Here is a 27734-nt window from a genome sequence, read left to right on the forward strand (position 1 = left end):
TTGCCCATGCCAGATTCTATCAGTGTTGATGAAGTTATTAGCGAGTTTAAGGAAAAATGTCTCGATGTTTCTGAAGATGATATTATCAAAGAAGCTCCTAAAATTCTCGAGATTAAACTCAAAACCGCAAAAGATCTCGGTAGAAAAATTATAGGTAAATTTACTCAGGGTGGTGCATATGATCATAAAAGACATCACACACGATTAATTTTAGATGATGCCGAGTACGATTTTATAATCGCTGATACAACAGCGAGAAATATATTTGTAAATCGAGAAAATGTTTATTTATCCGACGGAACAAAATTGGGTACGATCGTTAGTTATATAAATGATATCTCCCCACAGTATACTCATCTAAGATCTTCCATGTTGGCTTATGTTTCCATAAATTTATTATCGGTGATTAATAGATTTCCTGAGACCGCAGTCAGAGTCGCAACAGATTCGTTTTATATTTCGAGTAAATATTTAGAGTCTGTTATGAAATTTACAAGTAATGATGAACGATGGAGTTCGTGGAGAATAAAAAAGGAAATATTACACAATTATACAGAATCAGCAGATGTTCCGATGAGACATTTTTATCGTAAGTGTAATAAAATATCAGAAATGTCGAAAGCGCTATCGTTGAGTGATCGAATAACTAGATATAAGACAGTATATCTCAATGGACCTGGTGGATGCGGCAAGACGACTCGAGCGATTAATGTTTTTAGAAATTCAGATATGATTGTGCTGACACCCACACATAGACTTGTACGCGAGATGAAACAACGGCAAGTACAATCGTGCACGTATCATAGTTTCTTTCGGTGGCGCGGGGATACATGGACTCCTGAACGAATGGGAGAAAAATATATACCTAAAATAATGATTTGGGACGAGATATGTACGGTGTCATTGGATACATTAAAAATGTTTCTTGATTGGTTGTTGACGAAAAATACCGCTGTGGTGGTGTGTGGCGATCATGGTCAACCGCCGCCTTTTGTTGGACCATCTCCACATGATTGGTTAAAAATTTCGTTGATTATTACGAAGAAATAGACGATGATCATAGAGCTCTCGATGAAAATTTAAAGGAATTTAAAAAATTAATCAGATTACAATCAAACAAAATTCAGTGTGAAATAATACGCGGAGTAATCTCAGAGACCTCAATGAGTGATTTTTTAAATTTATGGAGACCCACCGATTTGATCGTAGCAAGCAGAAAAATAATCAGAGACGATTTACAACAGCAGTTATTTCAGCTGCATAAAGAAAAATATTCAGAATTACCCGTACCGTTGTGTTACAGACCATCAGATACACGAAAACAGAATATTAATGTTGATATTCCAGGACAGACTGAGAATCAAAATCTCGTATTAAATGATATTGTCGCCGTTGATATCAGTGTGGTCGAAGATGCATTACGCGCTGACAAATCTCCATGGGTGTTGGGATACGCTATGACGATCCACTCGTCTCAGGGATTAACTATTTCTGACACACGAGTCTGGATTGTAGACGATCACATCGAGTGGTCAAATTTAGTCTATTTAGCGGTATCGAGGGTAAGAAATATATCTCAATTACGTAGAATTATAATTCCTGAAATCGTTAATAAATTCAACGTCATTGATGATGATATAATAAGAAAAATATTAATCGGATACAAACAATCTGATAAAAAAAAATAAACGCGACTTGATGATCTTGATGTTGAATTTATTATTGAGTTAAAACAGCAGCAGAATAATCATTGCGCAAGTTGCAATTGTATAATGCTGTGGAGGTATTCGAGTAATGATTCAAGACAATTTACCGTAGACAGAAAAGATAATAGTCGCGGTCATACACGAGAAAATACCATGTTGACCTGTCTTGAGTGTAATCGACGTTGAGGCGCCAGCGCCTTGGTTGCTGGCACTAGTGCTAGGTAAGTGATCGCGGTGGTAATTGTGTATCCGTGGGAATTATTTGTAGTTCACGTACAAATCCACGTTGAGGAGCAGCCGAATCTAATCTGTAGATTGCAGGTCTACCTGGCGATCTTGTCACGGTGGATATTTTGTGTGTGGTAACACTCCAAATAGGATCAGTCGCTCTCGCGCTACCACCTTCAGGTTCACCCGGTTCATATAAATATCTAACTGTAACATCACCCAACATTTTTTGTTTTTCAGTACCTTTTCGTTGTATTGGTATATTTTTTGTGTGACTGCGCTAATGGGTTTTATGTTGGTTGTTCGTGTGATCTCGCTATTTAATGCAGCTATCACGCTTGGTAATCTTGCAACCCATTCGCGAGATCTTTTATCTTGAATAAATTCCTTAGCATATTGATATCCAAATAACCGCTCAGCAAGTCTTCGATTAAATCGCTCAACAATTGCCTGATCACGGTGAATTGCAGTATGACCTCGTCGTATTTTGGTATTATGTCGTTTCATCAACGATGATACTTGACCAAGAAATTCCTTACCAGGATCAACCTGTAGCAGCTGTGGCCATCGCAGACCACTTTGTGATCCACCACCTCGTTGATAAATTCGTTCAAACGCATCGGCTACTTCAGATGATGTTTTCGTTGATAGCGCCTCTGCCTCTTTATATCTACTTGCAACATCAACTACAGTTAACGCGTACTTGTACGTTTTTCCACGCACAGTATCATGTGGTAAAAACAGAATATCAGCTTGATGAAATTCATTAGGAACACTGACATCGAAGTACGCGTACTGAATTCGTTTCGGTGGTGGTAGGTAAATTTGCCATATTGCCTGTTTGGATAACCACGCGCTAGCAGTAGAATGTTTAACCGCTGCTGCATCAGCGAGTTTCCCAATTGCTGCTTTGCCTCTCCAATATCCTTTTGGTGAATAATAAATTAATTCCATTATTAATTACCAGCCCCAAACGCTAATTTACTTTTCATGGCGGATCTTACTAACCAACTAGCTAATGATCCTCTGATATTTTTATTTTTTATGGAATTTAACACGTGAATTAATTTCACATCTACAATATGCCTATGTTGTAGATCTTTATTTTTATAAACCACATCATGAACGTGACAAGCTTGATCAATAGCGTTTACTGGTTCCTCGCCTGGTTTTGGTTGATCCTGATTATCGAGCCTGATATCGAGTCGAGTACCAGGACCGCAATAACTATATCCTGGTAGATGTTTTTCTCCTGGGTATTTAGCCCATGGAGTACCCGGAAACGTTGACATCAAATTAGCGATATCACCACCGCGCTTATTAGATAAAAACGAAAATTTCTTTCTACCGCATACAGCACATTTTCCACCATACGCTATTTTTTTTATTTTTTGTTATAACTGTAGCTAAATCAGTAGTTGGAGTTTTAACTCTACAGCGTAAACAATATAAATTCATGGTATACTATATATGGATATAATTGATTTCTCAGCAACTCGGCAGCGAGAACCTGTTAAGCATCATCCTGCGCTACCGAATTCCATCAGAATGATTATCATAGGACCATCTGGATCGGGTAAGACGCAGTTATTACTTAATCTGATAATGAGATGGTTGAAATGGGATAAGTTGTATTTGGTAGCACCATCCGCTGATGATCAACGATGTTATGAAGTATTAAAAGATTTTAAAGAAAATGCAAGATTACTGGACGAAGATAATGATGTTATAGAGTTTATAACAGATATTGATGAAGCACCGTCCGTTGATTTTTTAGACGGATTTATTAATAATTTAGTTGTATATGATGATGTGATGCTAGATAAACAATCAAATCCAGCCAGGATATTTTCTCGCGGCAGACATAAAAATACAGATGTTATCTATGTTACTCAGCGATATACACAAATACCAAAAGTAATCAGGGACAATTGTAATATTTTAGTTGTGTTTAATGGCGTAGACACACACACGCTGCGAAATATTCATCAAACTTGGTGCAGCGGTGACATGGATATAATTAAATTCAGAAATTTCTTTTCACGAGCGCAAGCTACTCCGCATGGATTTATAACAATAAATTTACATGATCCTAGAACAAGATATCGTGTGGGTCTTGATAAAATATTTGGATAAATTAATAAATTTGATTAAACAGATATCATTAATATAATGAACAACTGTGCGTGGTTAATTCAAGGAACAACAAATAAATGCAACAAAAGGTGTCGTGGAGAATATTGTAAAAAACATAATTATATTTCAAAGAAAAATCCTCATGCTGGTTCACGAAGATGTGTTGGATGTAACAATGGCGTTAGAGGATTATATCAGATTTGCAAAAAATTGCGGTGGAGATCGATACAGAAGTTTGATGATATATTACAGAAAAAGAAAGAACATAAATCCAAAAATAGAAAAACCACCATCAGAACTTGAATATTACTTGAAGAACAAAACAAAAGATTCCCATGATTCAGATGAAGATTCCCAAGATTATTGAGCAGCAGAGAGGGTCCTGTCTACAATTCTGTTTGGGACAAACAATAATCGTAGACGTGGTATTGACCTCTATGAAGGGTCACTATTTTTTTGGGTCTAAACACAAGGGTGACCATTCCCTTAAGTGGTCTGTTCACCCTTTCTGCTGCTCAGGGCCTCCTCTGGAGAATGAGGATGGTGCACATGAATGCTCGTAAAAGAAGAAAGAGTTGAAGATGAACTGGAAGCAATGCCTCCACTAGGCTTGTCTTTCACTCTCGGCGGAAGGAAAAATCCTGGGTCAACGTAGCGCTTATTGATCTGTGTCTCTGCCCTTCCTTGCTTTTGCGACCAATTTTTCAGTCATATCCTGATCCAAATTGTGTAGCTGTCGCAGGTGCCGACGCAGGTCGCTAGGTCTCTTGAATGTTTGTCCGCAGATTGGACATAATATGTAACTAAACATTGGGCGATGAATTTCCTCCCAGTGGCGTAGGTATTTACGGACATCCCGGTGCATGCAATGATGGCATCCTTCAGTGGGACAAGAAATGCCATCCTTTGTTACTGGGATATGGAATCCTCTTTCGTCTTCTTGAATACTTCCTGAGCCAGGAAGTCCATCATTTCTTCTTCATCTGCATGTAAGTCAATCTGGTCAGTCTATACAAGAGAAACAACCACAACTAACTGAACAGTCTCTCGCAGACATTTTAAGAATACTTTTACTACAGTCAAAATATTTGACTTCTTGAAGAATAGCTTTCATGAAGAAGCTATCATATCTACAACAACAAAAATACTGATTGCAATCTACTTGGTAAATTACCGTTAGCTATACAGTCATTACAATTTAGAGAGAATATATGTGTAAAACTTTCTTTAATTAAAAAAATTCTTTATACAGCAACAACAGTTGTCACGAACATGTATATTCCACACAGTTAATATTAATTAATAAACAATCGCCAATTTGCATCATGCATATTCAACTAAGCATTAGTCAATACAATCAAAGAAAGCATTCAGATATATATCGGGGGAAGATCTAGCTGGGGGGCTTTATATTTCTCCCTGTTCTGGAGAACTTTACTGGAGGAGTTTTTACCTCCAACGGTGCATTTTCCCGACTAAAATTCATAACAAAGTAACTATCATGAATGTCAGATTCTTCAGACGTATAAGGCTCCTCTGCGCAGTCAGAGAGAGTGTCTTCGATATTATCACTAGAGTCTTTGTGAGCATTCAAAGCTAGATACCAACAATCGGGGATCTTATCACCTTGATATGGCTTTAAATGATCTATATGCACGATGATGGGAGTAGATTCACGGGTTCTTTGTATTTTATAGGCTATATCTGAAATCTGCTGTAAGATTCTATAGGGACCAACCCATCCTAGTCCTAATTTTTCTTTGCTTTTAGGTGGATACCACCTCCAAGCCCATTTTCCAACTTCAAAATGACCTAATTCAGTTTTTCTATCATAGTAAAACTTTTGTCGAGAGAAACTACTATTCAGATTTTCATAAGCGAAATCATATGCCTGCCTGAGGGTGTTTTGAACCCATTGAACATATTCGACAGGACACATCTATCTATCGGAAGGGCTATTTCTCGCCCGAACATCAAAAGATTAGAAGTGCAGCCGCTACTTTCGTGAACTGACGCACGATACATCATCATTACATAGGGCATGTGGTCATCCCAATCTCGTTGGTGTTCACCAACGAACATTGAAAGTATTTGTTGCAACGTTCTGTTGAACCTTTCTACCATCCCGCCTGATTGCGGCCGATACGGTGCCGTTCGAGTTTTGCATATTTCTAGTTTTTCACACAAATAAATAAATAAATTTGATTCAAATTCTCGTCCTTAGTTAGTGTGAATATATCGCGGACACCCAAAACGACAAAATAAATTCAGTGACCAATTTATCGGCGACCGTCTGCGCAGTGTTATCAGGTGTAGCGTATGCTTCTTTCCATTTCGTAAAATAGTCACCAACTACCATGATGTACGCATTTCCTACATTAGTTTCTGGTAGTGGACCAAGCATATCCAGATCAATTCGTTCCAACGGATAACCAGTTCTCTGTCGCTGTAAAGGAGCTCGCTTGCGACATGGTCCGGATTTGGCACGTGCACACAGATCACACATCTGGCACCATCTTGCCACCTCATCCGCTTGACCAGGCCAATAAAACCTCTGCCTAATTGCATTTAGAGTCTTTGTTCTACAAAGGTGTCCCCCAGTCCTACACTCATGTAAGTTCTTTAAAATGTGACACCTTATCTCAGGAGGGGCCACCAGTAGCAAGACTGACTGCTTACTATCAGTGGTCCCCCAATGCTTATATAACAGGCCGTCTTGGACTTCCAAACTAGTCCACTGTCTCAGCAGGGACTTCGCTTCCTGTCTCTCCCCATAACTAATTGAGAGGGAAGACGCTTTTCAGCGCCCTCTTCCTTCAATTTCAACACTAACCCTATACAAGGGTCATTCTGTTGAAACTCTCTTAGGTGGCGCTCACCAGATAATATGTACTTTTGAGAGAGTGACGTATGTAAGGTGAAGTAGTTCGCATTTAAAACATGCACATTGGAGAGAATGTTTGCATACCTCTATGCTACATTAATGTAATGTGGATGATATTTCTTTTGGATATTGTACGTTTGGAAATTTTACATGATTTAAGCACACTGCTAACTAAAATGACTGCTCCCTTGTGTTAAAAATTCAGTCTGAATTAGTCTAAAGTACACTATGCTTAGCAGCTATTAAAATAGGGAAAATTAATTTTGCCAGACTAGACAATACAAGGTTCTGAAAGTGCAATGAATGAATTACCAAATATATAAAATGTAAAAAACGTTATCGGCTCTTTTTTATACAGTTGACCTCTGAAGTTCAGGAAGTGAAAATGATCAAGTAGAGCTAGCACTTTTTTGAAAGATGCACATTTGAAGTAAGGGCAAGCTGTATACTCTATAACCCATAGTACACCCATCAATCATACACTAAAATAAGGAAATTTAAGGTTCTTTGCATTATACCTAAGATATACAAGGTCTTTTTTAATAGCCAGTATAACCAGTGAGGAAAGCCGGGGACATTCTTTTTCTTTAAAATCCTAACCTATGCAAAATGCGAAACTGTATAGCGCCACCTTAGTTGTTCCTCACTCCAAGTGCCTAACCAATTCGACTCTTTTTCGGCATTACCGCTGGAGCCATAAACCGCACGTGCGGTATTGTGCGTCTTCTCTACAGCAGTCTCATCGGACTGTTGAGAAACTGTTTCGACAACAGTCCGGTTTACGGTCAATTTCTTTGCGCTAACACGCACGCAGTCCTGGCAATCGTCGCGCTTACATTTACGGTGGATCCTGCTTAGTCCATCTGCGTTTCCATGCAAAGAACCTCCACAGTGTTGTATTTCAAAGTCATACGCATCTAATACTGATAACCATCGTGCGACCATGCCTTCTGGTTCTTTGAAATTTTTAAACCACTTCAGCGAACTATGGTCTGTCCTGACAATAAATTTTCTTCCCCACAAATAGTGTTTGAATTCTTTGACAAATGCAACTACAGCTAATAATTCCCTGTAGGTAGTGCAATAGTGCCTCTGTTGTTTATTCAGAGTTTTACTAGCGTAAGCGATAACTCTCTCCTTATCATCTTGGAGCTGCGATAAAACCGCTCCAATACCATACGAACTTGCATCTGTGTCTAGAATAAATGTTCCATCCCTGCTGAGATATGTCAGAATAGGTGATGTTGGCAAAAGTGTTTTCAGTTTATCAAAAACATCATGATGGGGGCGAGACCAAGTAAAGGGTTTGTTTTTCTGAGTCAGCTGAGATAAAGGGTATGCTACTGAGGAAAAGTTTTTAATAAACCTCCCACAATAGGAAGCTGTACCAAGGAAGCTTCTTACTTCCGACACATTTTTCGGTGTTGGCCAATTCTTAACACTCTCTACCTTCTTCGGATCGCATTTTATACCGTCTTCGGACACAACGTGTCCAAGATAAGAGACGTGCTTTTGAAACAAAGTACATTTGGATGGTTTCAATTTTAAGTTGGCCTCAAGGAAGCGCTCGAAGACTAATTTCAAATTTTCCAGAGCTGACTCAAAAGTACTACAGCAGCAGGGAGGCCGAGCCCACCAAGTTTTTTCGTCAAACAGGGCCATCTATCAAAAACTTTTTTGATAGAAGGTCTTATTTCACAAAAATAGCCCTTCTAGCCAGAAACTATGATGATTAAATCCTCTTTTCTGGCTAGAAGGGTTATTTCGACAGCGATAACTCACTATAAAAAAATATTTCTTCGCGTGGTGACGTCGACGAAACACTTGGTGGCTCGGCCTCCCTGCTGCTCTTGGGGGATATTTTTTAACTAAAAAGTTTATCGGTGGAATTAAAAATTTAAGTTAACAATAATGGCAAATATTGGAGAAGCACTTACTACTAGACTAGCTCGAGAGCGACAAGAAGCAATAAAAAAATTTCTTCCTGTTCGTGATAGTGTCAGAGAAAAATTACAGCAGAGACAGCAAATTCAGGAAGGTTTCGCAACGACCACAGGGGAATTATTTAAACCTATCACTGCAGTCACTGGAAAGGTTTTAACTGCGATCAAGGGAAGAACTCCTGAAGAGGCTGCAATTGAGGGTGGAAAACCAGAGCAAGGTTTGCTTCAAGCAATAGAACAACTTAGTAAACAACAAGTAGCAGCCGCAGCTGATCCAGGTGCAGTAGGTCCACTTGCAATTGTTAAGGAAACATTTATTAAAAAATTTACGGAAGATGGAATCAACGAAATAAGAAATATTCCACTGAGTAACGTAGAGGAGCTTAAACAGTTTTCTGTTTGGATCGTCGAAAATTATCGTCGCAAACATGAATTTTTAAACCCAGATGCTGCCAAGGGCATGTCTCAATCCGAGTGGAGGGATTATGTGTATAAAATAAATCGAGGCATCTCCCGAGTATCTGCAACTGATGATACCTATAATTTTATAAAAACAGGAGTAATTGGGGTTAATAAAGAACTACGAAAACAGATAGAAAAAAGAAAAGAAGAGGAAAAAATCGCGAAAATACAAGCGAAGGAAGAGCGAAGGAAAGTTACAGCACAGAGACATCAACCACCGCCACCTGAACAACAACAACCTAAACGAAAAGGAAGACCTAAAAAAGAGAAACCAGCGCCATCTTTCTCTGCTCTAGAAGTAGAAGAGGTTCCGGAAGAAGGAGATGTTCTTGAAGAATTGGGGTTGCTGGAACCTAAAACTGGATCGGGTTTTACTTCCTGCCCTGATAATATTCTCAATGATGTATCTCGGTTGGAAGTTCTCATCGGAGGAAAACATGCCGGAAACAACTCCCCCGAAATCATAAATGAAGCCGCAAGTATCAATCAGAGACTATTTCAGCGTGGTATAATGGATATCAGTGTTTATCGCGAACTTATTAACGAGCTCGTAGACTGTTATCACAGTGACTGATAATTTTAGTTAGAGAAATAACAATTAAATAAAATGATAATACTCGATTCTTTTCATAGACCAAGAAGGGTCAACGTGGTTAACTCAAGATTACCAGTATACGAGGTTACTTACGGAGATGGATTCGGTAATGTTGTTAGAGATTTAGTCACAAGAATTGCACCAAAAGCTGGACCGTTAGTAAAACAATTTGCGATGAAAGCTGTTGATGTTGTTAAGGATAAAGCTCTCGGCGCCGTTGGCAATCTTGCCGGAAAGGCATTTCAATCAATCAAGGATAGAATATCACGGCTAATACGAGGAAAACCGCGTGTGGTTCAACCACCAGTAAAACTACCATCTACTGAAGCTATGCCGGCAAATGTCAGCAAGGTAGTAAATAGCGCTGTAAATCAGAAATTAGCTGAGCTCGCGACAACAGGAATTACCTCCAGGGCGTTGCAAGACAGTGTAACCGCTAATTTGATAGCCGGTAGTGGCTTCCGACGACGATAACATTTTTTATTTAGACCGTTGTATTTACAATAAATGTTTGTGCGTGAAACTAACGCCGCGTTCAATATGTTCAGAGAAGTAAAGAGAGATGATTCTGTGCGTGATTTTCAATATTATTCTTATGAGGTCAGAACTCCTGATCAACCTGGACGAATTGAACTGCAAGTTCAGGATACGAGTAGATATTTCTTACCCGCTGAGGCTTTCATAGAAGTCGAAGGTAAACTCACAAAAAAAGATAACACCATTTATGACGCAGCTGATAAAGTTGGTTTTGTCAACAACGGCATCATGGCGTTATTTAAAAGCGCTATTTACATGATAGATGGAAGGGAAATTGAAACAATCCACGATAACGTCGACGTTGCCACAACAATTATCGGTTTAGCAAGATATTCAGACGATTACACTAGATCAGCTGGACCATCAATGATGTTCGCAAAAGATATCGTTTACGCTGCTGATCAAAGTCCTTATATTGTAAGACGACCACGGAATAATCTTGGAGCCGGTGATGCCGACGTTGAAGATTTATCATTTCCAAACCCGAATTATAATCTAGGATTTGCAGCGCGTAAATCAATGGTAAACGGCGACGGAAATTTCTCGTGTGCGATACCGTTATCTCACATATTTGGATTCTGCAGAGATGTTCACAAGGTTATATTTGGTGCCAAACACACAGTTGTACTTGTTCGAAAACCCGATAGTGACGATGCTATCTGGCATGAAAAGTTAGTAGACGATGTTGCAAATGCTGCACTTCATGGTAAAGTAACATTGACCAAATTGTCGTTGTGGATGCCAGTGTTATCTCCGTCAATCATCGAAGAAGAGAAGTTACTTTCCTTCATGAACGCAGGTAGTAAATTACTGTTATTCTGGAAAGCGACAACCACAGACACTCTTCAAAGTAATGTTACTGGGTTATTCACATGGCATATATCATCGCAACAGGGAGTATTAGCACCACGACATATTTTTATCGCACTTCAGAACGCAGACAGATCAGGCAGTCAGGAAAGAAATCCGATGGTATTTGATAAGCTTGGAGTCAAAGAAGTCTCATTAAGAATAAATGGACATCAAGAACCATCCGAGGATATATTGATAGATTACGACAACAATCTAGTAGCACGTGCGTATCATCGTTTGATGTCATTTATGGGACGCGATCTCAACGTGGATACCGGTCTGCAAATATCACAGCGGGACTTTACAACAAACTATCCGATTTATTACTTCTCGCTGGAACATCTTGATCTGGTTAAACAATCCGTGGTAGATTTGCATTTTCGAGCTCGTATAGGTGTTACACCTGCAGCCGGTTTCAGAGCTATCGCGGTTATATTATCCGATAAAGCAATGCTGCTTGAGGGTGCTGGCGGCCGAATGAGAGTCATCGATGCTCCCATTGAAAATCTATGGATTTTTCAAAACTTGTAGTTTTCGAAAACATGTCAATTAGATCAATCTCTGATAAATAAAATGTCATATCATCACGCTAACGTCGCTCTGACTCCTGGTCAGATCAACAAACTGAAATCCTAGCAAGCATCAGCGTCTGGGACGTCAATAACACTTAAACACGGACAACTTAGTGGTGGTCAAAATAAGTTATCTGTTACTCAAACACAGCTTAATCAAATCAATCACGCAAGAGCATCAGGAAGCGGAGTCAGACTTGATTTTACTGCCACAGCTGTCCGTGACATGATTAAATCCGGTGGAATCTTTCCGTTACTTGCAGCGATACCAGGAATAATTGCCGCAGCAGCACCCGCAGTAGCAAAGGCAGCAGCGTTGGGAGCAGTTGGAACCGCAGCAGGAATGGCCCTTAAGAAGGCAGTTGGACAGGGATATAACAAACGAGGAGGAAATATATTACAACGCCTAACGGGGCCATTTCTTGCTGCTCAAGCACTTCGACGAGCTGGTTTTCCAATATCTAGAAATTTTGAACCGGCTATAATTGGAGCAGCATCAAGACTACTAATAGGATCAGGTTATAAAAAAACAGGCCGCGGTCTCAGACTCCCAGGAACTCCCGCGTCGTGGTACCCAAAACGGTTTTGAAAACACTTCCAGCGAGTAATTTTGATTTGCTTGATGCTGTCAGGCAATTGCGTATAAAATCCTTCAGAGGTGTATTTATGCGAGATGAATTACCGGCACGACCAAACAACAACGAGACAGGAATTATTAATCTCGACAACCGAGAAGGTCCTGGAACTCATTGGGTTGCTTACGCGATCGATCCGCGTGGAATTATCTATTTCGATTCGTACGGGCTAGCACCGCCAGTTGAGTTTTTCAGGTACATAAAAAGATTTCCCAACATTCCAGTTTGGCAGTCAACGTTGCCAACACAAACACTAACTGATCCACCTATCTGTGGACAACAGGTATTAAACGTTCTCGATGCAATATCAAGAAATCCAAAAATTCCTCCTCACAAAGTCGTGCACGAATATACTACATTTGAAAACGGCGGCAACAAATAATGGTTGACATTTACGGAAGATCAAGCAGATCCAAGGAGCGCCGCGAAGATATCGATTTATCGAAGTATGCGACCAAAGGTGACGTTGATAATCTTTTGAATGTAGCCGGAGTTGACCCAGATGAGGTTGTTATTTTTCAGGACAGACACGGCAAACTAAAAACCAGTAACATTAAGTGGAATGACATAATTCGCAGGGTTATTGGAGCTGTCACGGGCAACATCGTTGTATTCACTGACAGCGGCAGAATCAGAGATTCGTCGATATCAATTACAATGCTGCGAGATGATGCACGAAAAGTTGCCCGGGAACGTGTAGCAAAATCCGGTGATATAATGACGGGTGAACTCGGCATGAACGGCAACAAAATAACCGTGTTAGCGGATCCGATAGGTCCCGAGGACGCCACAAATAAACAATATGTTGACGCGCAATACAGACTTGTTGTTGGCTTAGTCAATGACAGAGTAACAAAATCCGGCGACACAATGACAGGCGAACTCCGCATGAACGGCAACAAAATAACCGTTCTAAAAATCCCGAATCTCCGGAAGATGCCGCAAACAAACAATACATAGACACCGTTGACGGTAAACTAGCCACGTTGCGGGCAGAGTATGATGTTCACGTGGGCGCATTTACAAGATTTCGAAGAAACCTTCAAAAAACTGGTGAGGCTGTGGATAAGTTCTTTGGGACTCCTCCAGTTACCGATATAAAACTTTCTGAAATCAAGACCGACATTAACACGATCAAACAACAGCAGCAGGATATCGTATCGGGTATTCCTGATATCGTTAACAAAACCAATCTGATTAAAGTCCCCACTGGAGTTACCTCCGGGCATATCACCAACATCGTATTCACGGTATCATCGGGATTCGCAACATGGTCCCGACGGAATAATTCACTCAAATACACAGCAACAGTTACTGGCGTGTACAGATTGTCTGTGTTTTCCGTCGCTAAGTTTGAAATCTTTACAACGTTTCCCTGGCGTCATTCCACCGATAGGTATTCCGGGGTTTGCACTGTAATACTAAACAGCGGAACCGAAGAAATATTTATACTTGAAGCCGCAGACGAGGAATTAAACTCAACATCTTACTGGTGGTGTTTGGAATTCGTCGCAACAACGCCTCAATTGGTTACGTAATTACCAGTAATTGAAAATCACCAACGATTTCAAATAATGAAATCATCATCAACGACGACATTGAAATCCGAAGGATTTCCAGATGCTCAGCAATACCGGTATGATCAGGTACGCGAATGGCAGTCAACGTTGAAAAACACCATTGACAGATGCGCAACAAAAATAAAAAAATATAAGCGCCGTGTGACTGTGTTAGATATTAGTGTGCATTCGGTATCCGCGGTAGTTGCATCCACGGGTGTGCTATTATCAGCGCTAACTCCGGTAACTGCTGAAATCGCGATCACCATCGCAATTTCGGCATCAACGACGATCGCAGGAGTTGCCAACATCATCGCAAAAAAAATATCCTCGTGCGCGATAACAAAACTACACGAGTATCAACAACTAGCCAACGCGGCCAACAGCGGTTACTCAAAATTGTCCTCGTTGATATCGTCCAGCCTTGACGACACAACAATATCAGATTCTGAATTCGCGTTGATGTCCAGCATTTACAACGATTACAAGCGTGCAGCGAATCTTGATTTGAAAATGATGAAGATAAATAATGACGGAGATACTTCAAGAGATAGCCGCAAATACAACTCCGACAAGGACCACAATGATCACAATATATTCGACGCAACCAGAATTTAATGTTAATTTTCCAACTGCAATTCCAGTAAAAGAAATCGCGCTGGCACAATTACGAGTATATCACAGTTGGCCCAACATCAGGTCAACGTCGTTTCACGGACAGTTGCCAAATAATTCATTTGTATTTTCGTATCAGAATAACGCCGACGGCACACCAGATTGGAACACTATTACACTTCCAACTGGAAGTTATCAGATCGAAGAAATCAACAAGGAAATACAGCGTCAAATGAAGCGTATCGGAAGCGAAGCAAAGATCAGCATATCAGCACACGAGCCAACGTTGTCCACGATCATCGAAGTCTCAACACCGGGTTACGCCGTTGATATCTATAACAGCTCAATAAGAACAGTGTTGGGATGGCCAACGGAAAAACCACCAGCGATACCACCTCCACCAGAACCTGTAAAATCAGATTATATCACCGACGAACCGGAGAAGGAGGAATTTTTCGAGCGGGAGGATCTTCAAAGAGAAAGGATGCTTACTCTCCCGGCAATGATTGATCCAGACGATTATAATCCAGGATTTGTTTTTAATTATATCTTATGGGGGAGGGGGAGTAGAATCGGCTGGAATTTGCTCTACAAGAGCCTCACTCGGCCCATAGCTTTTTACACGAGGGAAGGAATTACTAATCTATTTAATCATTATCGTGAATTGCACAATCAACGACTAGCGATTTTGCGTTCGCGCCTTCAATCACATATCAGCGGTATAACAGCCTCCCGTGATGATATCATCAGCGAAATAAAAAAATTAAACAGAATCGCAAATTACATGGACACGTTGAACAACAGAGTAGTTAAAAGCATAGTCGAAGCGTTCGATTACGAAAAAGCCCAAATAAGAAGAGACGAAGAAAGGGTAGAAGAACTGAGGAGGAGATATGGTCCGGATGAAACCGAACATTATGAGTTAAAAATTCTTACAGAAAAAATAAAAGAAGAAAAAAACTTACGTACTCTCCGAGAAGCATTAGTTGGACTTAACATCGACGAAAATGAACTTGCAAATTATAAATTTCCAGGACACGTTCCCACGGCTGAGTTAAAAAAATCAGTCTCTGATCTTATTGATCAATCTTTCGAAGATATCCTTGCCGCATACAATCGATCACTACCGGAACCAGATATTTTAAAACACGACAACAGCACAGCAAGTGATGGCAGGCATATTTCTCCAGGTATAGTAAATATCACCGATGTTGTCGCTGTTAATCTTGTATGTGATGTCATCGATGGCAGTTACAACATAGACACAACAATATCAAATCAAGCCCAGCAAGGGTTTATATTGTACTCATTTACTCCTAGAGAACCACCTGGATTTTTGATTGTGCAAGAACCAATCAATCCGGTATCGTTGCGGTGTCATAACCCGTGGTTGTCAAAGATAAATTTTAAAGTTACTGACCAACAGGGCAGACTTGTGGACCTGCGTGGGGAGACCATCAGTGTAAACTTGCTGGTGAAATCTTTCAATTAGCGATATCATAACATAATAGCATGTCCCTGAAATCTTCGAATGAAGAAACACAAAGTGTTTCCAGCGATTCCGATAAATCACAAAGGGATTCAGAAACACAAAAGGTTGAAACACAAATTGATTCAGTCAGTGAATCACAAAGTGATTCCGATATTGTCAGTGATTGTGAATCTGAAACGCAAAGTGTTTCCAGCGATTCTGATTGGGAATCACAAAACGATTCCGATGATAGCCCGGTGGGAAACGGCATCGTAATCAGAGATAGCAGAGTCGTGAAAAATTATATTAAATAAGCACATACGTATAATGACTGAAAATGAAAATCACTACCAGCACGTTCGCATGCACATATTTGACCGAAAAGAACTTGCCGATGCGATCAGAGCCGCATTTAGTGCACCATTTCATCATCGTCTGGGACAAACTCGGTACGGTGTTTCCGTGACGGCACCGATAAGATGTTGCTCAGCAACGACGATGTCGAGCGGCTGCGTGACCGTGATTACATTTACGTGTTCTTCAGCGATGATGAAATTTTGAACTATGCACACTCATGTTTGTCCCGGGAGCAGTTAAATGACGTTCTCGCGGGTGGAAATATTCCTTGATATCACATTTAAACATATAAATTCAAGCAAAATATAGCGCGATGAAATTTTCATGTTTCAATGACGATCGTTGCCCGACCCAATATCGCAGCAACTGCACGATATCTGATATTGTTGGAATCGAATACTTGTCGGTGTTTGAAAATATTAACTATGTCCCTCTCGCTGACACCATTTGGGGGGCTTTGCCGGTATATCGTATATCTCCGCTGTCGTTGCCGCTGAGGTTTACCCAACGTGGTCTCCTGGAAGAGTATGAAGATCGTAAAAAATTTTATTTCTTTAAAATCATGTACGGTTACGGTAGCCGCGTTAGATCCCACGAAGACTACTATGAATACAACACAATTGGCCGACTACCGATACGCGGCGTTGAAGCGCTTAAATTTCTTGAACGAATTATGATAATCGTGTTATCCAGTTAATCACCAGTGATTTTCAAGGTCACGCAGTTGTTGCCCCCCAGTCAGTTACACAAGGTGTTTTTGAAACACAAGGTGTTTTGGCTGATAAATCCGCTGGGCAATCTTTACTCGTTTCTTTTTTTTACCCATGGGTTTCCCCGCCGTCGCCGTGGATTTCTCAGCGTTATATGCCTGCGTAGCGGATTTATCCGCCGCGAATGAATTCGCTAATTTGCTGTTATCTTGCTTCAGCTTGTTAAGCTTCTCGCTGAGTTCTTGATTACGCCGCTGTTGCAGGGTAAACTCTTGTTTGATTGCAGCTGTATTTTTTTTTAGTTGTTGAATCGTCTTCGTAAGGTGCATGGTCACACCTAATTCGAGACATTTTGCATCCATGGAAGCTATTACGCTGTTTAATCTAGTTGATTCTTCGCGGGCACTTAACACGTCAGCGACGAGTTGGTCATTAGCTGCCGTTAACTGCGCTGCTTTTTCTTCGAGTTGTTGGCAGCGCTCTACGGCGGAATCTCGCTGACGTGTCAACGATGTTATCTCGGCGTGATTAGGTTTCGTTGAAATTTTTGGTCTGATCGAGTCAGGATCGCTCTGGCGCCATATTTCGTAAATTCTGTTATAACCGACATGAAGCCGTTTGGCGATATCAGCGATCGGAACGACTCCGCGTTGAAGTTGAATTTGTTTGACATGTTCGACATAAAGAATTACCTTCATATGATAATGCAAAAAAAATAATTTTCGGATAATTATTACCGCGGGTTTTCGCGGCGTAAAAAAAATATCACGAAAAAATTTTTTTGTCAAAATGCTGCAATTGTTCACTATGATAATTGTTTCCATAATTTATTATGGGTATCGGGAAATTATTACCATAATTTATTCGTCGATGAGTAATTTATCGAGCTTATCAGAAAGAACCTTTGAGAATTTTTCTTGCTCGAATATTTTTCCGATGTCGTCGAGGATCCTTTTTATGGTGCGGGCTACCGGCACGAAAACCTTAATTTGGTCTCGGTGTTGATAAATAATTTTATATCGAAGTTCATCATTGAGCATCTTCGCTATTCTGTATTCGCGCTTATGAGATTTATAACCCTGTGCGCGAGCTTCTACGACGCTATCGTATTGATCCGTCAACCACGTAGAATTAAAAATTTCACTGGCTGTGGCGAATTTCTTTACGGTGTTTATTTCATCGGTAAGTGTTGCAATGGTTTCTTCGTTCATTATATGTTAGCGCGCTTTTGTCTTTAATTTACTGTCAACGTTAGGCAGGTTCATAAAAAGATATAAATTTATCGTATTTTTCCGAGTATACTGTCTTTGTTACAAGACTAATATTTCGATGGATTGATGCTCGATTTATATCAAAATATTTAGCGGCAGAATACATCGATGGAAATTCTATTTCATCTGAGTCCATAACAGAAATAACAGGTCTCGGAGGAAGCTTTTGAGGATCTCTTGTTGTGTTACGGGAGTTTTCGCTTGGAGTATCAGCCCTTAAGTTTTCTATGCGATTATCCGACGGATTTCTGTTTATGTGGTCGATAACTAACCCTGCAGGAATCGGTCCGCGATGACACTCGTAAATAAATCTTTTAGCGTAAGCCGTTTTCTGTTTGCCGTTAAAAACAAAATTCATCAATATGTAACCGCCGTTGCCCACAGCACCAACAGGTTTTTTTAATTTGCAGTTTCTAACTGTTCCGTCTGCTGAAGATTCGTAGTTATCGTAGATTGGATGTCTTCTGAATTCCATTTGTCTATACTAGATGCCTCTTGCTTGTTTAAATAATAGTTCGGGTGGTTGTCGATGTATTCCTGTTCCGTGAAGATACGATTGTGCTTACGCCGGTAATACCTGGCGAGCTCGCGAAATCTCTTACCGCCACATCCTGAACATAATTTTGTTTTTCCACGGATTGCAATACCGCATACGGCACAAGTAACTCCGCCGTTGGACCCTCGCTTGAAATTTTGATTATGAGATACACAATATTCGCCGACACATCGTCTTTGGCATCGCCGTTTAGTCTCTGCGATTTTCCATCCACAATAGTTTTCAGGCATATATATATGCCATTTTTTTAATTAGACATATTTGTTTTACTGTTATATATGGATGAATTTAACAGATTGTCATCGATAAGACCAGCCCGGGGGAGATTTGACCTTGATAGGTTAACCGGTGATGCGCAACGAAAGGATTTAACAACGCTGAATAGCATCATCGGACGCGCGAAACAGGAATTTCGTGATGATGGTGCAAGTCACGTATTCTCGACGTATAAAATTATCCGTGAGAGTTCCGAAGATATTCTTGAAGATCTGTTTGGGGAAAATCTTTTTCCCAATGATGTCATCGACGGCACGATGACAGATGCGCGAGCGGGCAACATTGTTAAATATCTTGATGATAGCAAATATTATATGTTGATAAAATTTATCGTCGGCGTCGTCGATGAACTCGGTGATCAACAATGGATTATCCGTGATAAACGCGATCCTGTCCTTGCCAAGGGAAAAACAGTTTTGTTAAGTCGTAATAGCAGACCAGGAATGCTCGTTGGAATTGATATTCCATATTATGTCAGAGCGTATCCTGTAACTTCAGTCATTTACGGGTTATATGCGGTAAAAAAACCAAAAATTGATAAACTCGCTCCGATGAAAACGTCGACGGTGTTGAATTGTGTAGCCGAGCGAGTAATGGAACATTTCAGCAACGCAAAACGAGGAAACGGTTTAACCAATTTGCGACGTGAAAAAATAACAGCCTGGGGTAAATCGGTTAAAGATACCGGGGCAACAATAAATGATGTTGCTGCGCTATCAAGTAAATTAAAATGTTCAATAACGGTAAAAACACTAACAGGAGAAATATTATACAGTTCGAAGCATTATAAAAAGTCAGGATCACCGATTGAAATTATTGATCATAATTCGCACGCGTGGACTGAATCAGTTAGGATATTTCCGCGAGACCGTGTTGTGAGATATTATCGCGGAAACATATTTGATTGTATTTATGAAGCGAGCAAAACAGATCCTGTGTCGGTATGGCTATTTAAAAGTGATGAAGATTCCGAGTATGATCAGTTTGTGAGACCCAACGAAGAAGTATACCGAACTGAGTCGTTACAACACGAAATGAAAAAACTCGCGGAAAAATACTCAGTTTCCGTTGATGAGTCTTTGTTAGATCAGTTGCTGACGCGCTGTTTTACTGTTCCAAGTGTTGCCGCTCACATAGCCAGGGAACGAAATTCATGGAAACCAACTCGCGGTAGTTTCCTCGAGTATATCGAGCTGAGCTGTGTTGAATATGGTCATGGCGGGTTGTGGAATACCTGGTATGATCACCGCGATATGATATCCGTGGATATGATTGCGTGTTACCCGGGAAGCTTTCTCGGGTACGGCGAATGCAGTGAATATTTTACTAGATTTGGACATCCGACCAACTTGATGACAAGAGTATCCGTTGACGGACCGCTACCTGATTTTGACTTAACTGGGTTCGCCCGGGTGACATCATTTCGATTTGCTACGAAGTTGCACCCGATCAATTATGCATGGTTCGGTAGACATTTTGCAGAGAAAGGTTGGGTTCCTATTGTGTTGCTGCGATACATGCTTGACAGTGGCGTGCTAACGTCGCTGACTGTCGGTGAAGCAATTATATGCTATCGCCGACAAACTGAAGTTTGGTTACCAACACCAATTGTTGAAAAAGAAGTTATCGAAAAATGGTCCCCCGAAATGATTAAGATTTACCTCAGCAACAGGGAAAGTGTAGCGAAGGATCTCGGACGAAGATTAATAGGGAAATTTACTCAAGAAGGAGCGTATGATCACAAAATACATCACAATAGATTAATTTTCGATGATGCCGAATTGAATTTTATAATAGCTGACGCCGCCGCAAGAGATGTATTTTGTCACCGCGAAGATGCGTTGCTGTCGAACGGAAAAAAATTAGGCACGATTGTTAGTTACCTTGATGGTGACTCATGTCAATACACACATTTGAGAGCCTCAATGCTGGGTTATACTTCTATAAATTTGCTATCGATGGTAAATAGATTCCCCGATACCGCAGTGAGAGTTGCAACCGATTCATTTTATATAGCAAGCAAATACTTACCGCTGGTAAATAGCGTCGTAACGGAATCATCATCATGGGGATGCTGGAGAGTGAAAAATGAAAGATTACACGAATATTGTAAATCAGCTGATGTTGAAATTAAAGACGTTTATCGTGAATCAGCAATGACTGAAATATCTTCCAGCAAGTTGTTACCATCTGTGTATGATCCTGTTGCCAGACACAGAACTGTTTATCTAAACGGACCAGGTGGTTGTGGTAAGACAACTCGAGTAATTGAGTTATTTCTTGTACATATCACAGTTTTTTCAAATACAGCGGAGGCACATGGACTCCTGAACGAATGGGCACAAAGTATATTCCTGCAAATATCTTATGGGATGAAATAGACACTGTACCGCTGGATACGCTAAAGCAGTTTCTTGAATGGTTGATGACGAAGAATACTGCAGTTATTATGTGCGGTGATCATGGTCAACCACCGCCGTTTACAGGTGAATCTCCGCATGATTGGTTAACGAATTTTGTTGATTATTACGAAGAAATAAATGACGACATTAGAGCACTTGATGAAAAACTAAAGACGTTTAAAAAGCTGATTAGGCTGCAGAATAATAAAATTCAATGCGTAGTTATGCGCAAGGTAATTCCAAGGACATCCATGAGAGACTTCTGTGAAGTGTGGAACCCAAGTGATCTCATAGTGGCAAGTAGAAAAGTAGTCAGAGACACACTTCAGCGGCGATTATTACAACGACATCGAGAAAAATTCCCAACGCTGCCGGTACCGTTATGTTACAGACCAGATGATACACGATTGCAAAATATCGATGTTGATATTCCAGGAAAATCGGAAAAGCAGCAGTTAGTGTTGAATGATATTGTGTTAGTTGATATCGGTGTTGTTGATGCTGCACTTGCTATGAATAAATCTCCATGGGTGTTAGGATATGCTATGACAATTCACTCCGCGCAGGGATTAACCATCGAAGACACAAAAGTCTGGATTGTTGATGATCGCATCGAGTGGTCAAATTTAGTTTACTTGGCTGTGTCAAGAGTGCGAAGAATGTCTCAACTGGGAAGAATTGTATTAGATACGTCAACGACATCAGCCGTTGATGAGTCAGCGATGACTGACACGATAAGAAAAAAATTAACCGATTGCAAACACAGCGACCAAAAAAATAATCGTGAGTTTGATCAACGTTTAGATGTTGAATTCGTAATTACGCTACGAAGTCAACAAAATAATCGCTGCGTGAATTGCAATTGTGTAATGTTATGGCGATATCCGAAAAATGACCCAAGACAGTTTACGTTAGACAGAAAAAATAGCAACCTTGGCCACACACGTGAAAATATCATGTTGACCTGTCTTGAGTGTAATAGACGCAGAGGCGCCGCTGCGCTAGTGGGATCACTTTAGTGATTTTGGTGGTAATTGTGTATCATCTGGAATCACCTGAAGTTGCTCACGGGTGAATCCGCGTTGAGGAACAGTTGAATCTAATCTATAGATTGCTGGTCTGCCAGTGGATCTTGTCACGGTGGATATCCTATGTGTGGTAACACTCCAAATGGGATCAGTCGCTCTTCGTTTATCACCTTCAAGTTCGCCTGGTTCGTATAAATATCTAACTGTAACATTACCCAGTATCGGCGCCGGCGCTGTCAATGTTGAAGAATCATGTCGTATATATTTTTTTGTGATCGCGATGGCAGGTTTCATGTTGGTGGCTCGGGTGATCTCGTTATTTAGCGCAGTTATCACACTTGGTAATCTTGCAACCCATTCGCGCGATCTCGCATCTTGAATAAATTCTTTCGCGTATTGATATCCAAATAATCTTTCGGCGAGTGTTCGATTAAATCTCTCAACGATTGCCTGATCACGATGAATTTCAGTATGTCCTCGTCGTATAATAACGTTATGTTGCTTCATCAGCGATGATACCGCACCTTGAAATTCTTTGCCAGGATCAACTTGTAGCAGATGTGGTCATTGTAGAGGTCCTCGCTGATAAATTCGTTTAAACGCATCGGCTACTTCAGATGCTGTTTTAGTTGTCAGCGGTTCCGCATCTTTGTATCTACTTGCAACATCAACTACTGTTAACGCGTATTTATATGTTTTCCGACGAACTGTATCATGTGGCAGAAATAGTATGTCAGCCTGATGAACTTCGTTGGGCACACTAACATTGAAATGTGCAAAGTTGATTTGGCTAGGCGGCGGTAAATAAATTTGCCATATTGCCTGTCGGGATAACCAATTTTTGGCAGTAACCACCGTAACCCCTGCTGCTTTAGCGAGTTTACTGATTGCCGCGTTACCTCTCCAGTATCCGATCGGGGAATAATAAATCGCCTCCATTGGAAATGTTTGTATTGTTATTAATTACTAGCGCCTAATACTAGTTTAGCTTTCATTGCGGATTTTATTAACCAGTTAGCGAGTGATTCTCTGAGGGATTTATTTTTGATGGAGTTTAGTGAATGAATTAATTTCACGTCTGCGATATGTCGTTGTTGCAAATCAGGGTTTTTATAAGCTACATCATGAACATGACAAGCTGCATCGATAGCATTTATCGGATACTCGCCAGGTTTGGGCTGATTGTCACTGTCAAGTCTTATGTCAAGTCTGGTTCCAGGACCGCAGTAGTTGTACCCGAGAAGATGTTTTTCTCCGGGATACTTTGCCCAGGGAGCTCCAGGGAGTTTTCCAAGTTGGGCTGTGATGTCGCCTCCGCTAAACTTTTTTTTTGAAATCTAAATTTTTTTGTGTCACATCGAGCACATCTACCAGAAAGTGCTTGTCGGTTATTCTTTGTTGTAATCGTTGTTAGGTCGTTTGTTGGGGTTCGTGCCCGGCACTTCACACAATATAAATCCATAATATTATTCATTTGTATACAAATGGAAGTTACTGACTTTTCTGCGACGAACAAAAAAGAACCAATTAAACATAACAGTGTGTTACCAAATTCAATCAGAATGATTATCATAGGTCCATCTGGGTCGGGTAAAACACAGCTGTTGTTGAATTTGATAATGAAGTGGATGAAATGGGATAAGCTATATTTGATAGCACCATCTGTGGACGATCAGCGATGTTATCAAGTGCTAAAAGATTTCAACGAGAGTGCAAAAGCAATTAGTGAGAGCGATGAAAACGTAGTTGAATTCATAACTGATGTCAATGACGCACCTGGCATTGATGACATCGATGGATCAATTAACAACTTAGTTGTGTACGATGATGTGATGTTGGATAAACAAACAAACCCTGCAAGAATATTTTCCCGTGGCAGACACAAAAACACTGACGTCATTTATGTAACTCAACGTTATACACAAATTCCAAAAGTGATCAGGGACAATTGTAACATCCTTGCAGTGTTCAACGGAGTTGACGTACACACGTTACGAAATATTCATCAGACTTGGTGCAGCGGAGATATGGACATCAATAAATTCAGAAATTTCTTTAGTCGTGCACAGCGAAAACCGCACGGGTTTGTGACGATAAATTTACACGACCCCAGGACACGGTATCGAGTTGGACTTGATACGTTATTCAGTTAAAAAATATCCCCCAAGAGCAGCAGGGAGGCCGAGCCACCAAGTGTTTCGTCGACGTCACCACGCGAAGAAATATTTTTTTATAGTGAGTTATCGCTGTCGAAATAACCCTTCTAGCCAGAAAAGAGGATTTAATCGTCATAGTTTCTGGCTAGAAGGGTTATTTTTGTGAAATAAGACCTTCTATCAAAAAAGTTTTTGATAGATGGCCCTGTTTGACGAAAAAACTTGGTGGGCTCGGCCTCCCTGCTGCTACTACCAATCATGATAATGTCATCTAGATAGGCTAAACACTGCTCGAAAGTCATTCCGTGTAGCACGACTTTGACCAAACGCATGGAAGTAGCGGGCGAGTTAGACCAAACAGCAACACCTTAAACTGACATAGTCCTTTGTAACTAGCAAATATATTTTCTCTCTATCGTTTTCATCTAACGCTACCTGCCAGTATCCACTAGCAAGATCTAACGCGGAAAACCATTTCGCCCCAGAGAGTGCGTCTAGGGAATCGTCCATTCTAGGAAGCGGATACGCGTCTTTACGAGTTACAGAGTTCAGTTTCCTGTAATCTACGCAAAATCGAGGCGTTCCATCTTTCTTCGTTACCAAAACGATAGGCGCAGCCCAAGGGCTATCACTTGGTTCTATTACATCTTCAGCAAGCATGCGGTCAATTTCTTTTTCCACAACTTCTTTCTGAGATAATGGTAATCTACGAGGAGGCAATTTTATAGGTTTACTGTCACCAGTGTTTATTATATGTTTTACTTTATCGGTTCTGCCTAACATACCATCAGGTTCTACAAAGACATCGGCGTAGTCGGCTATGAGTTTCTGCAACGAACTCTTTTGTTCGACTGAAACCTTTTCAGATACTCCGTCTATCAAAGGTTTAAGATGATCTGGTACTGGTTTATCTGAATTGCAAGGTGTCTCGAGTTTTGAAACAGTCCCAGAGCAAACACTCTACACAGGATATTTTTGAGCTATCGGTACCCCTTTCTTCAGTGTGATTGGTTCAGAGGTAAAATTCACTACGGAAAAAACCACTTCTGAATTCTCAGTTTTTACTAAAGACTTTGGCAAAATCAAACCAGTTTCTTCTGAAAATTGTTTGAGAGGTTCGACAATGCCTTTTATGGTTATTTCCCATTCTCCCTGTACGTTTCCTTTAACAAACATATTTGATTTTGGAGGGATAGCGATCGAGTCCGTGACATGAATTCTAGCACAGGAAAAACTATTTTCCCTTTCCAATCTGATTTTTCAGCTTTCTAATTTTCAGAATGCCCTTCTTCAAATTTAAGTTGGCATTATTTTTCTCTAGAAAATCCATACCAATTATTCCAGGTAACCCGTCTAGATCAGCAACTATGGTGTTGCTTTCAAAAGCTCTACCACCTATCTTAAATTTGAAGACTGCTTGCCCATAAATGCTTAATAAACCTCCGTCTGCAGCGGTTAGTTGAGGGCATGCTGGATTTAAATCAGGTTTTCCCGACACAAGTCTTTCAAAAACTTGTTTAGAAATAAGTGTTACAGTGGACCCAGTATCTACTAGAAATTTCACAGACGTTAGACACACATCAACAGACACAAACCACCAGGTTTTAGCAATAGCAGTTAATCTTAAAGTTGGTTATTCAGAGTCTTTATTACTCTTCTTACTGCGTTCAAAACAGTGGACCAAACTTTCGGCCTCAAAATCAGCCCGTTCTAGTTTAACTATACACCATTCTTAGCCGATTGTTCCGGCTTCACCTGATTATCTAACATACTATTAGGTCTGTTCAAGTTATTTTTCGTGGGGCAGTCCCTACCCATGTGACCCAATCCATGACAAGTATAACACTCTATCTGATTTGCTCTGGTAGTCTGATGATTTCCTCGATAGGCAGTATTCCTATCCTTCTTTTGCATATTCCTTATTACCATATTTATCTGTCTTGTATTTTCTGTCGACAGTTTCGCTACAGTGTCCACATATTCTTGGAGAGCTTTAACTGCTATTGTAAGGTTATCAATATTCAAATGCGAGTCACTGTCTTTGCTTTCTTCCTTATTACCTGTCTCGGTATTGCTTTGGGGCAGGTCCTGTTTACACCTAAGAGCTCTTCAAAGGCCTCATACTCAATGACACTGGCCATTGCATCATCTAGAGTTTTGGGATGCCCAAATTGAACATGATTTCTTATTTCCTGACTCCCTAGCCCACATAAGTATTGATCTATCAATATGTCTTCCCTAGCCGAAACGGGAATCGTCGGAAATGCGCGACAGGCTAGTCGCCTCAACGCATAACCATAGTCTGCAGCGGACTCGGATTTTTGTCTTCGTCGATTTCTAAACTCGCATCTATAAGCAGTTTCCCTTACTATTGGACTGAATCTTTGTTCTAAAGCAGCTTTAAGAAAGTCATAGTCCCCTATTTTAGTTCGGTCTAAATCACCTAGTAACCGTTGTGCTACTCCTCTTAAACTCATTGCAAGTTGTTGAGCTCTTTCATTTTTATTCCAATTATTCCAATAAACAACTTGTTCAAAATGTGCAATATAATCTTGCCATTCCACGTTTTTGCCATCGAATTTGTCAGGTTCTTTTCTTTCCTAAATCGTTCGGTACCATCGGAGTATTTATTTTGCCCAAATTCATTCGCTTTGTTTGAATCCTTGTGACTGAGGTCACCGCCAGAACGATCGTACGCAGTACAATTAGAATTGTGTATTACCGAGTTTACGCAACGCCCACTTGACCTTGAATTGAGCACACCGTTACGCGCGACTCGGGAT

General features: G+C 40.4%; 1 protein-coding gene across 1 annotated transcript in view; it reads left to right on the forward strand.

The window, feature by feature from the left end:
• The first annotated feature begins 10128 nt into the window (after positions 1-10128).
• Positions 10129-27734, forward strand: part of LOC149790378 (uncharacterized) — a 75557-nt gene continuing 57951 nt past the window's right edge. Inside the window, exons 1-2 of the mRNA XM_089973210.1 lie at positions 10129-10305; positions 12067-12433. Coding sequence (XP_089829336.1) covers positions 10129-10305; positions 12067-12433 — 544 coding nt within the window. The remainder of the gene's footprint in view (positions 10306-12066; positions 12434-27734) is intronic.

Source organism: Sinohyriopsis cumingii, chromosome 10 (genome assembly GCF_028554795.1).
Source record: "Sinohyriopsis cumingii isolate HCF-2022 chromosome 10, ASM2855479v2, whole genome shotgun sequence".
Lineage (NCBI taxonomy): Eukaryota > Metazoa > Mollusca > Bivalvia > Unionida > Unionidae > Sinohyriopsis > Sinohyriopsis cumingii.